General features: G+C 35.0%; 1 protein-coding gene across 1 annotated transcript in view; it reads right to left on the reverse strand.

Moving 5' to 3' along the window:
- Positions 1 to 1037: 1037 nt before the first annotated feature.
- The window catches only part of LOC129218997 (uncharacterized), an 82545-nt gene continuing 71261 nt past the window's right edge, over positions 1038 to 12321 (reverse strand). Inside the window, exons 8-10 of the mRNA XM_054853315.1 lie at positions 9630 to 9908; positions 7800 to 8811; positions 1038 to 2394 (exon numbers count right to left, since the gene is read on the reverse strand). Of these exons, the coding sequence (XP_054709290.1) occupies positions 1038 to 2394; positions 7800 to 8811; positions 9630 to 9908 (2648 nt within the window). The remainder of the gene's footprint in view (positions 2395 to 7799; positions 8812 to 9629; positions 9909 to 12321) is intronic.

The raw sequence follows: 12321 nt of genomic DNA on the forward strand, positions 1-12321 counted from the left end.
CATCAACATTTGTTATTTGAGCACATTTAAATGAACAAGATTCCTTTTCGAAAATTTCTTTTTCTATTTTAAATTTTGTTTTGTGTTAAGTTAAAATGCCCGGCTTTTTCTTGAAAATGTGAAAGTCAACAAGTTGCTTTTACAAGCAAAATAAAAAAGAAAAAAAAAGTTCTCTTAAAATCTAGAACAGAAAGAAAAAAACCTCTATAAAATGAGGAAAAAAAAAGGCAAAACTATTCAAAAAATCCAAAACCAGTTGGAAAATGGCCTACAAAATCATGAATAATGCTTTTTAAAGGAATACAGAGGTAGAAAATGCAAAAACGATCTGTCATCAACATCCAAAAGCCCTGATAATTACCCCCCCCCCATATGTATGTATATATATAAATTCAAAAAACTTTCCTATAGCAAAAATGTCAAAAATAGAAGCAAAGCTCAACAAACTATATTTTCTTTATTTCAATACGTATACAGTTTTACAGTGGAACTGCTTAATCACCTTGTTCAAAGCTGATTTACAAGTGATTTTTTATATGCTTGACCAAGCTTGATATATTTCTTTTGTAATTTATTAAATATAAACACACCTATATATATGTATATGCATCTGAATTTTTTTTAAAAATGTAAAATACAGAGCATTTTTACATACTTCTTGCTGGGGCATTGAAATTGAGCAGTTCTCAGTACAATTTTTGTGTGATTCTACGTTGTTTAGCTGATTTGCAAAATTGCAGCAAACAGCTCTTATGATCATTAAAAATATATGAAAATATCATGACTGTTAATGACCTCCATTTTCTCAAAGCAGTGAAGAGAAAAATGAGCTGTCATTTTCTCCACCAACGCTAAGAAAATTGACATAAAATTAATCTTGAACGTTATGGGTAATACATATATGCTTTATCACATTCTTTATAAATTGTTTTTTATGTTAGCTGCCATCATTATGTAAAAAGTCTTCATATTGTTCATGTTATATTTAAAACACACAATTTTAATTTTATAATGTTTGGCGAAAAGTAAACAAGGTCTTACTTTTCATCAGCACTATTAGAACAGTCTGAGCTATCAACATTAATTAAAGTCACAAACGTGTTAGAACTTTCTACATTTGTTACATGTTCACTACCACCTCCTTCAAGCTGAATTACTGTAACATCACTGCTACTCGATCTCGGAGTACTTAAGTTCCTGGGTTTAAACACTTCTTTTCTTACAGAGCCATTTTCTTTTTTATTGAACTTACTGTTTTGAATATGTTGCCGACAAGTTCCATTTAGACCTTTTTTGCTTCTCCTTAACAGTGGCCGTTTCTTGCGAGGACGCTCTAGGTCCGCTGATCCAGGATCTGATGTTGTTTCTGAAACAGGTATCTCTAACTCTCTGGTCGAGCCAAGAGAACTCGCTCTTCCACCATCGTCTTCTTCAGAAGTACTTCCTATCCGACTTTTCCCCCTAAAAGTGCCTTTATGAGCCACCCTTTCAACAAGAATGCGAGTTGCAAAAGAATCATGGCCATTGGCGTGAAGACACCCATTTGCTAAATGATTTATTTTTTCGGAAGCGTTTGATACCTGAATATCTCCATTAGTATGTTTACATTCTATAGGATGATGATGGTGATGATGATGTTTTGCTTTTGTTAAGGTTTTCTTCCTTAAATTTTCTTGAGATCCTCGCGATCCCCTGGAAGTTGTGGAGGAACGGTCAGATGTAGGCGTACTGCGATCACTTCCACGATCTACACAAACGTGCTCCCAAGTACATAGAGGTAAATGTTGAGATAAATTAAACCCTTTGGTTGCACGATTGGCATTCATGTTAGCAGCCAACTTATTTAAACATTGATCCAATTGGTTGTCGTCTCTTGCTGCTAATACTGTTCCAAGTTGACTTAGATAACGATTTAAGGAGCAGTCATCCGAAGGTTGTATTACTGAATCAGCTAACTGAGCTAAGCATCTATCGATAGGACCGTTTTCTTCTTCGCTTAAATCTTCCTGATTTTCACCTTCGCTATCTTCCTCAGGTATTGGAGTATTTAAAGAATCTTCTGTCATATCAGAATTTGCAACGGATATGGAATCAGATTCAATAGATGGTGTTCTAATGTAACGAGGAGGTTTATGATTCTTATTGATCTTATTTTTTAAAGCTGTTGTCGTTTTACTACTTTCATCTGCTGTTCCATTTGAAAGACATGCAGTTTGCTGCACAGGCTGACTTTTGTCGGTTTTTTCCTGGTGAGATTTTCGCAGAGTAGCCATTGCTTTCAGCTTGATTTGATCAAGTTGAGGCTTTGGAGGAGGTAGAGGTGGAGTTACTGCCTTTCCAATTCTAGGCCCAGACATTTTAGACACAGGAGACGGAGTATACCTTCTGTCTTCCCTAAAAAATGAAAATATACTTTACAGAGGGTGACAAAATTATTAACTTGTCTGTATTTGTATTGTTTTTTATTATCGTTACATAATTTTATTATTTGAACCCATTTTAAAGTTATTTAAAGTATGAATTAAACATATTAAACTTGAAGTACCCTCTGATCGATGCTACAAATAGGTAAAAAAATAAAGTTAATATTTAGTAACCTTTTGTGCTGCTATCACGGCTTGGGTGCGGCGTGGCATGCTTTCAATGAATGATATGGCTACTTGAGTTACCCAGTATTACATATACGATCGTTACTTTTTTTCCAAAAATCACGCTCACAAGAAAAAGCTTGTAATTTGAAATTTTAACTGACACTGACGTCTGTCTCATTTAAAACAAAATTTAAAAAATGTAAAGTGTTTCCGGGATAAAATTTAAACTTTTAAATAAACTTCAAAATATGTCTAAATAATAAAACTATGTAACAAAAAATAAAGAACAATAGAAATACAGAAAAGCTTGTTTGAGCATAATAATTTGGCCACCCTCTGTACTATATACAGAGTTAAAAATCTTGTGATTTTTTTCAAAATCTACAAAATGCATGGCATTTATTGTGGATAATATAAATGGTACTTTGCGGTAAAATAGTTACAGGAAAAGTAGTTTCGCTCTACTGGCACTTGTCTGGAAACAGAATATTCACAACTGTTCAAATGCTTGCGAACTTTATCTTTGAGTACTACTAAATTTTGTTTCACTGGAAATTTTTATTAATTTTTTTAATATGGAAGATTACAATAGTTACAAACGCACAATGTCTGAATATGACACTGTCAGCAAGAATTGTTACTGTCTCTGTATTGTGTAGGAAGGTTCTGCATAACGGAGAAAAAAGCAAATATTTGGATGCATGAAATTTTTGTAGGTTTAGAAAATATTTTTTTCGTTTCATGAAATTTGGTTGAAAATGTATCGTTTCCTAAAAGTCATTACTATTTTGTTCACATGAGTTAAATGATTAATATAATTTAGGCAAAAGCTTAATGTACTCTCTGGTAAAAGCTTAAATGCAATTTAAGTTAATATCAAAAATGTTAAGTTTGTGTTACTTACGTTTTAAGATAAAAATTTTAAGCACTCAATATTTTTTTAAGTGTTAATAAATACTGTAGCAACATGAACGGTTTAAATTAAATTTTCTGTATTTGTTTCAAAAGTGAAAAAAATCTTTGTAAAAAAAAAAGACTGCAAGAGTAAGAAGATTGTATATAATATTTAGAAAGAAATTTATGAGCACACACACACACACACAATGCTAATTTCTTTCTGCCATTTCAGTATTTCAGAGTTTTTCTTGCTTTTATTGATATAAAACTAACAAACATGAATATTCATGGATTTATTATTGTTAGTTACCTTACTATTTAGTGAAGGAAAGTTATCCTTTTATTAAGAAGTATTAAAATTTGTTGTGCGCCACGCTGAAATGCGTTGCTCTTCAAATCAATATTATAAATTGACTACTGTTTTTACTTTTTCAGGAAATTTTGAAAATAAATTGTTGTCAGTTTAAGACTCTTTTAATAGCTTTCTTTTAAATATTTGCCTGATGAACAGGGCTGCCAAGAAGAAAGGAGCAGCAGAGACAATGTACCTGAGTTCCTCTTCTACAGGAACTTCGTGCCATTGTAAAGGGAGAGACTTGGAGAAATATTTTTATCAACATATAATGGAAAATTTTGTATGTGTGGGGCAGTTTATTACTACTTAGCTTTAGAATATGGTTGAGCTCACAGAGGCCTTGCTGATGAGCTCAATAAAGCTTTGACACGGAAATTCATCTGCTTATTAGTGGTTTGCGATTTCTCACCGCAAAAACATCATTTTCAGTGAACATTAAAACAAATTTCTGTTCTTTGATGTACAGTTTCAATAAATGCCTTTTTTATAGTCCTTGAGGTGCAAAATTTTCGATTTATGACACTGAGGTTTACATAAATACTTCGAAGGTATTAAATCCCTTCCACTGCTGAACTGCTTCATTCTAAACTGCTTCTATTAATTATATGAAGCAAATGCATAGTTCATGCAGCAAAAAAGTATGTAATATTACATGGGAATCAGGGCCGATCCTAGCAGGTGTGCAGAGTGTGCGCCGCACAAGGGCGGCCAAAGCAAGGGGCGGCCGCAGGCCGCATCATATAGTTCTTATAATCAAGCAAAATTCCTCAAGATATTCTCACAAGATAACTTATAATAAGTAGAATAAATATGCTGATTTTTAAATGTTCAATTGTCAAAATATATGTCGATTTCCCGACAGCATAGCATAGTTTAAGAAAAATAGAATGTTAGGGAACATTGTGTTAGTTCATTGTCCATTAATATCTACTCTTAACACACATGCTTCGTTTGGTTGCAAAGTTTGTGACAGAACCGGTAATCAGGCACGGATACAGGGGAGGGGAAAGGCCCCCTTCTGAAGCATGAAATGGTGGCGTCTAAAAGGAGCACCGAGGGTGGCCACTAATGTTCCCCCCCCCCCAAGCTTTTATAGACCTAAACAATGAAGACATATTTTATTTATTTAAAAAAAAGCTATACTGATTAGATACTCTCGCAAAAGCCTTTCAAACAACAAACTATGTAATAAACTCTGTTTAACAATCGTGGATGCGTGGAGAGAAAGTGGAAAATTGCGACTCCCTTGAGTAACATATATGAATGACGAACTAAAAGTTGTACTTTTCCCCCTTTACGACAGTTTTTCTGACTAAAATCTTGAATAAACTTCCCGGTTTCAGATCAGGTAGAAGGACAGGACCCTTGCCCCGGGAAGCAAATTTAAATGTAGCTCCAAAACGAAGATCCAAAAGGATGCCATGACCTCCTTGACGAAACTAAAGAAGGCTTTAAATTGCGTTTCTAGGACTTTACTTTCGGAAAACTTCGCTGGTTGAACCATCGATCTTAAGTACCCAATTAAGTCTCTGATTCACCTCTTCCACAATAAATTAATCAAATGTAGCCTAAAAAGATTGGCTCCAAAATCCAAAACGTGTTTCCAGACGACAGCCCTTCCTACCATCAAACGTCATATAAAATTGCTTTGGCATTTTTCGAAATCTTTGTAGTGGAGGACCCCGAAATCCATTCACGAACATTACTACAAAAGACAGTCTCAATTAGCGTCTTTAGAGAAGCCCCTAATTCCACCCCCTCTCACTTAACGTATTGAAAAACAAACTAAAATTGCGTTTTTCAAAATCAGTTTCAAGAACTTTTGGGGAAAGACCCCGGATCCCCCTTTTCTCTAACACAATCATTATACCAGAAAATTTCATTTTTAGACGGTTCCGTGGAGCACAGCTTCCTGCCAAAACTAGCCTGAAATTGACTTCAGTTTCAAAAACGCAGTCCGTGAGGGCACACTGAACCCCCGCCCGCTCTTAGTCCCATCGTTATCAAACAATGCTTAAAATACGATTTTGGGACTTATATTTCTAAAGAATTCCGGAGGAGAACTGCCAGGCTTATGTAACTTTTTACGGCGCTAGGGCATATCTATTAATCGTCGAGGTGAGGTGGACAAAACTCTATAGTTATATTTTTCAGATATTAATGTTGAAAAACATCCGAAAGATCCGTAGAAGCTTCCCAATTTTGTTAACGTCACCAAAGATAATATAAAATTGCGATTTTAGAAATATCCGCTTAAGAGCTCCAAAATCCTTTCTTCCCAAAAATAGCCTATCATGGATTTCAGTTTCGAAAAATATTTTGATTCGGAATATTTTTACGTTTCCCCTATTGTTTTCAACTCTTGCCAAAAACGGGTTTTTGAAAAAATAGTGCCGAGAAATTACCGGAGGATAGCCGCCAGCTCCCGTACCGTCATCAAAGACGGCATAAATTTGCGCTTTAAACTTATATTTCGGAATCTTTCGATGGAAGACGATTGAATCTCCCTCCCTCTTGCAACGTCAACAAAGGTAACCCAAAATTGCGGGTTTAAAATTTCAGTTGCGGAGATTTTTCGGGAAGAACGCCGATCCTTCCTAAGCTACGGTCTTAAAAAAATAGTTTCAAATTGATTTCAATTTTGAAAGAATTTTAGGAAAGAACTGCAACATTACTTTCACCTAAAGTCTCGAAAAAGTTCCTAAAATTGCTATATTTGACGTCAATTTCGAAAATTTCTCCACGCACCTTGAATATACTTGACTCTTTTGTCCTTGCAACCAAACACAACTAAAGATTAACTAAAAATATTTTTCATACGCCAATTTCGATAATTTTCTTGGAGCAATCCTCCTCCCCTGAACCCCTGACACCTCCCCCCACGCTTCCCCCTTCCTCCGTCCCTTTTCTGATGTCACCGAAGAAAGACTATAAAATGCGAAAAGTAACAACGTATAAAAAGCACAAATTCGCAGATGGTAATCTGCCAAATTTGTGCTTTTTATACGTTGTTACTTTTCGTTTCTTTACAACAGCACAAAGGTATTTATTTATCTTACTATAAAATGCGTTTTTACGACTAGTAAATTTTGGTATCTATTGCTTTCTTCAGAGATATAAATTGTACCTAAGGAGTTTCTTACTATAAAAATTTCTTCCTTTTTATAAGATCATTCTTCTGTCCCCCCCCCCTTTTTTAAATTCGAACTTGGCATAGAAATTTAAAGAAAGATTTATATAGACGTTAAAGATTAGTCAAAATATGCGAATTGCTCTTGAGGGGCGGCACATTAGGTCTTTGCACACGGGCGGCCGACACCCTAGGATCGGCCCTGATGGGAATTTCAGTATCCTAATTACAATAGGATGTCCCTTTTATTTAAGTTCACTGCTAATGAGTTAGGTTTCAGATATAAGAAGACTGAACGAGCCTAATTAATCATTCATGTACCTTTGTGAGACATACGTGCGCCCTAAGTTCAAGTTTGCTTTATAAATTACAGAATACAAGCACTTTATAAATTTTACTACATATTTTCTCGTATTGTTAAGACATCAGAATCTTAATATTAGAGTGGGGAAAAAAAAAGTTACGGTTAAAAAAGTATCGTGTAGTTTTTCTTTTTGAAAGCAACGCAAACATTAATATTCTACTTCAGATCTTATGGTCTTCAAAGGATCAAAAGCTGAAGAACAGTGATCAGAGGCTTGATCAACATAAAAATAATAATGGTTAAAACAAAATCCCCTATCCGATATGCAAATGCAGAATACGCCGATAATCCTTATCAAATTTTAACTGCAATGAATACTGCACACGTGTGGAATGGTGTGCATATTTCGAGTCGAAAAGTATGAATGAAATTCGAGTAATTGGACAAATATGAGAAAAGTTTAAATCATGCACTGCATTTTTTTTCTATAGTAATTGTTGCGAAATATTTCATAAATCTTACCTTATTTCTACGATTCCATTTTGCCCTGACTCATTAACTATTGCTATAACTGTTTTTTCTCCTGTATCTACAACTTTAGCCGCTGGAATTATTTCTGGAGTCTTGCTTTTATATTTTTGTTTTCCTCTCTTCCCACTAATCGATGAAGCAGTAGAAGATATGCTACTTTCCGCATCCTCTGTCTCGCTCGCCACATTGATTTCATAATAACTATCTTTTCCATTTTCTTCAGGTACTAAAGGTTCTTCGTTCTTTCGTCCTTTCAATGGATTACGTTTAAAAATGCTAACTCTTCGTGCCACTTTTGCCCTTTTTTCTTCACTTTTTAAAGTCCAATTGTCTGATCCTGGAGACGTGGTTCGTGATGACCTCGGCTTATTATCTTCAGTGGTTTTTAACCTTCCAATTGTTGTTTTGAATTCCTTCATAAATTGACTGATAACATTCTTTTCTTTGGGTGATTCGCTGTTGAAAACGGGAACTGTTCGCTCGGAAAGTTTCTTGGCAACCTGGGATGACAATTGCAGATATTCTTCCAAAGATGGATGTTCGCTATCATCCAAGCTGTATATATCAGGATCTAAATCCGTACTTAATCTACTATCATCGTCTTGGGTAGGATCTTCATCTATATCGTCATCATCTCCATAATCGTCAATTTCTTTGATAGCAGTTGAAGATGTTATGACACTTGATCCAGAAATCACAGACAAATCTTCCGTGCTGTGTAAAGATTGTTTTGACTTTAGTGATAAAGGAGATTTTGTTGGTCTTCTAAAACTTGAATTTAACGAATCACCCGACAGAGAGTCTTCCGATGTTTCCGAGCAGTCACTTACATCACCCGCTTCTATATATTTTTGACTATTATCTCGTACTAAAATTTTATTTTCTTTCATAGTAGATGGTTGGCTACTTGTAGTTCTAGCAGATGAATTACTCATTGCAGTTCCAGGTCTTGAACCATAGATAGGATTTTTTTCTGCTGTGCCTTTTTCCTCAACAACACTACCTGCAAAAATTAAAAAACGCATTTAGACTAAACTATGCAACAATGTTAAAATTACCGTAGTTTTGTAAATTAGTTACCTTTTTAGCAAAAAAAAAAAAAAAAAGGAAAAAAAACCCTTCAAAGTTTATTTATTAAAGAAAACCCCCATAAATTAAAGATTTAAAGGTTTTAATAAGAAATAGCATCATAGTGTTGATTTTGCTCCTGAAGATTTAAACTACTTGTTTTTAACACCTTCTTCCCACGACGCAATAACCAGGTAGAAAAATGAAAGCATCGCCCGACATCTTTCACATGACAGGTGAACTCGTCCAGCCAACATGTGCCGCTACCACTCTCATCCCGATGAGTTGAATCAACTACATTACCAAGGTTGGCTCTGCATACGAATAAACTAGTTGAATGTCTCTCAACTCAGTTCAATTTTTTTTTAAGTGTTGTGGAGCAGCTGCTCGAATGAATTCGGCTTAGTCTAGTGGTGTGAGACAGGAAATTATTTTTTTATGTACCCTTTTCTTTCGAAAGGAAAAGTTGATTCAACTAAGTTACCTCATGTGAACACAACGAAAAACCTTGACTGGCGGTTTTTAATAATTAAAAATATAAAGCTTTCAAACATTGAAAAGACATGCACTATACCAGACAGCCCGATTATCACATCTAGAGACTGCAGTTTCGTTCTGGATTAGTGAATAACCAAACTGGTGTCAGATCATTAGTTGTCTGGTATATTGCATGTAGTTCTGCCTTAGCCCTGGCTTAGCGGCAGTAACTTACTGCTAAATTGAAAAGGCAGTTTAACCTGCTAGATAGTTTACCTGCTTGAGAGGATGCCCAATCTTCATCAATGTCATCTTCATATCTCTCGCTTATTGGGTGACTTGAATGCATTTTGTGTTTTGGGGGTTCAACAGTGTTCTCATGAAGCACGCTAACAGCTTCTGTTTCTTGGAGCTTGTACAACAACTGTCGGCGAGATATTTTGCTGTCAGGATGACTTTGCCCACGTTTAGAAGAAGAGCAATAAATTTCAGACATTTCTGCTTCGTTTCTTTCTTCGATATGGGGACTTGTATCCTCCAATTCGAAACTATCATCTAGAAAAAGTAAAATTGTTATTATTTCCAGTTTAATCAAAACTGAATTTATTTATAATAAACACGTATATATATAACCAACGTTCAGCGTTAAAAGAATATAACATATGGTCATTAAATGTAAACTATCCTTTATCAAATTTAAGAAGTTACTATATCTACTAAAATAAGTGTGCAGCCATTGAGGGTATCTGTGCGCCAGTCCGGATAGCTTTGCGCCACCTCATATATATTTTTTATATTTTGCACATTTTAAAATCAAATAGAAAAGAAATCTAATTTTCCGACTTCAGCAGCAAGAATTTCATCACTGTTATTTGTAGTTTTTCTAAGTCAAATGAACAAAAAAACATGAGATGGCGCAAAAGTATCCAGCCTGGCTCAAAGATACTCTCAATGACTCTAATTAAAGCATGCAATTAAGCTATTTTTTCACTGCTGCAATTTTAATGGTTTCAAATGGAGTCTTTATAAGTGTGGAAATTATATTTGAATGATTTGAATTAATTTTTTAACTCTTGCTTAGTAGGATATTTCGTTAAATGAATTATCAACGCTGGCACTTAAGTGTTACGCAAAAATGAGTAGCAATTTTAACCAGGGAACCACACGAATAGTGCAATGATGAAAAAAAATAAAACTGTAGCAATCAAAAGAACATATTGAGATATATTTTTGACTCAAATTATTTGCCCTCGTCCCCCACTTAGCAAGATATAAGGTCTTAAAGTGAATCTAGATCTTGAGAAGTGCCAAATGAGAGGGCTAATTTATCAAAGAGGAACATATCCATTTTCCAAAAATGTTCAGGAGGTGAGCAAAACGAATTAGGGTAAGAGCAAAATAGTTTTATCAACTTCTCTGGGTACAGAATTGAGCACAAAAGCACAGCAAATCATGGCCCAGAGTACGAAAAGTTTGTGTAAAAAAACAAGGAGATATCGCCATCTTAATTTTGGTTATGTGCCCTTTTGGACGAAAACCTGAATGTTGAAAATTCCAATTTCATCAAAACTCTAATATTTCACCTTCTCATATTCTCTTATCGAAGTACATGAACCTAAAAGTAGTGAATTAAAATTTGAGGATTTTGGACACGTGTTCTTTCGGATCTAAACGTCTTCGTATTATAGATTCTTTCAGGATGTGTCCCCTTTTGTTTTAAATAAAATGTGCAGAAGACGGATTTGTTACCTTTTGATCAAAAAGCCACACTTTACCCTTAAATAAAATTGGATTTTCCACGTTCAGACTTCTTGAAAGTAAGCAATTTGATCAAGGTCACGCGAAAGATTTAGAAAATGTCATAAAATGAATTTTTCTAAAAAGTGGATATGTTCCCTTTTGATAAATTACTGCTCAAAGTTAAAGACTAGGTGAGAAAGTGAAGGTACCACGGTACTTCAATGTCTGCATTTGGCAGGATATCCATCTGCAAAGTGTCTGAAAGAATTACGCACCGAAAGTCGTAAATTCGGGAACTTTTCCTAAAATTTCGACAGACTGATAAATGGACGCAAGGGCACAAAATTTATGCGTTCAAAAAAAAAAAAAAAAAAAAAAGAAAAAAAGAAAAGAAAACACGTTTTACTGTACTCTTTTTATTTTTACTTATTTAGATAATTTTCATTTTTATACTATCGTATGTTTTCTAGCAGAATGAAAGCGGATGTTTTCTAGCAAACAAAAACTGCCTTACCTACGCAGTTCGTTCTATAAAGATTTGATACTGAGACATTTTGTTGTGTCATCAGCAAGTGTCAAACCCGCACGAATGATAAATTGGAAAAGTGTGTTCATAGAATTGTATTGTTATGTTCTTTGTTTTTATTTGAAGAAAACTGCTGATGATTTATATCGATCACTTCCAGAAGTGATGAACATGCTCTGTCGCAAGATTCGTGTGGTTTAAGCGTCTACAAAATGGTAACTTCTAAGTAAAATACAAGGAACTTAGTAAAACACCCCGCCCCTCCCCATAGTAAAAGTACTATGTGTTTAGTTTAAAACGTGACCCTAGTTGAGGTAATTTAAAAACATAAGTGATGCATAGGGGAAGGTCGTTTAGTATCGGACAGCGGGTAGTATCGGACAAGGGCTGTTCTTAATTCCTCCGCCAGGGGCAGCATGTACTGGGTCAACATAGTGTGCCGTATTGGGGAAGAAAGCCACAGATGCCATATTGGTTCAAATCAACCGTTCGTTCCGGTTAAAGCCCTCGAACGGAGAAGAAGTAACGACATCGTTTTCCCCCATTGTCTGGTGCCGCTTTCAATTCTTATTGGATGTGACCGATCACGTGGGTCATCATTTGACATCTTGGGGCCAAAATCTGAGTGCTTACCGGTCTTATAACATTGCGTTCTCGCTATTCTTGCTCATATTTATTTATCTGGATATTTATTTCTTCGTT

The sequence above is a fragment of the Uloborus diversus genome, chromosome 3 (genome assembly GCF_026930045.1).
Source record: "Uloborus diversus isolate 005 chromosome 3, Udiv.v.3.1, whole genome shotgun sequence".
Lineage (NCBI taxonomy): Eukaryota > Metazoa > Arthropoda > Arachnida > Araneae > Uloboridae > Uloborus > Uloborus diversus.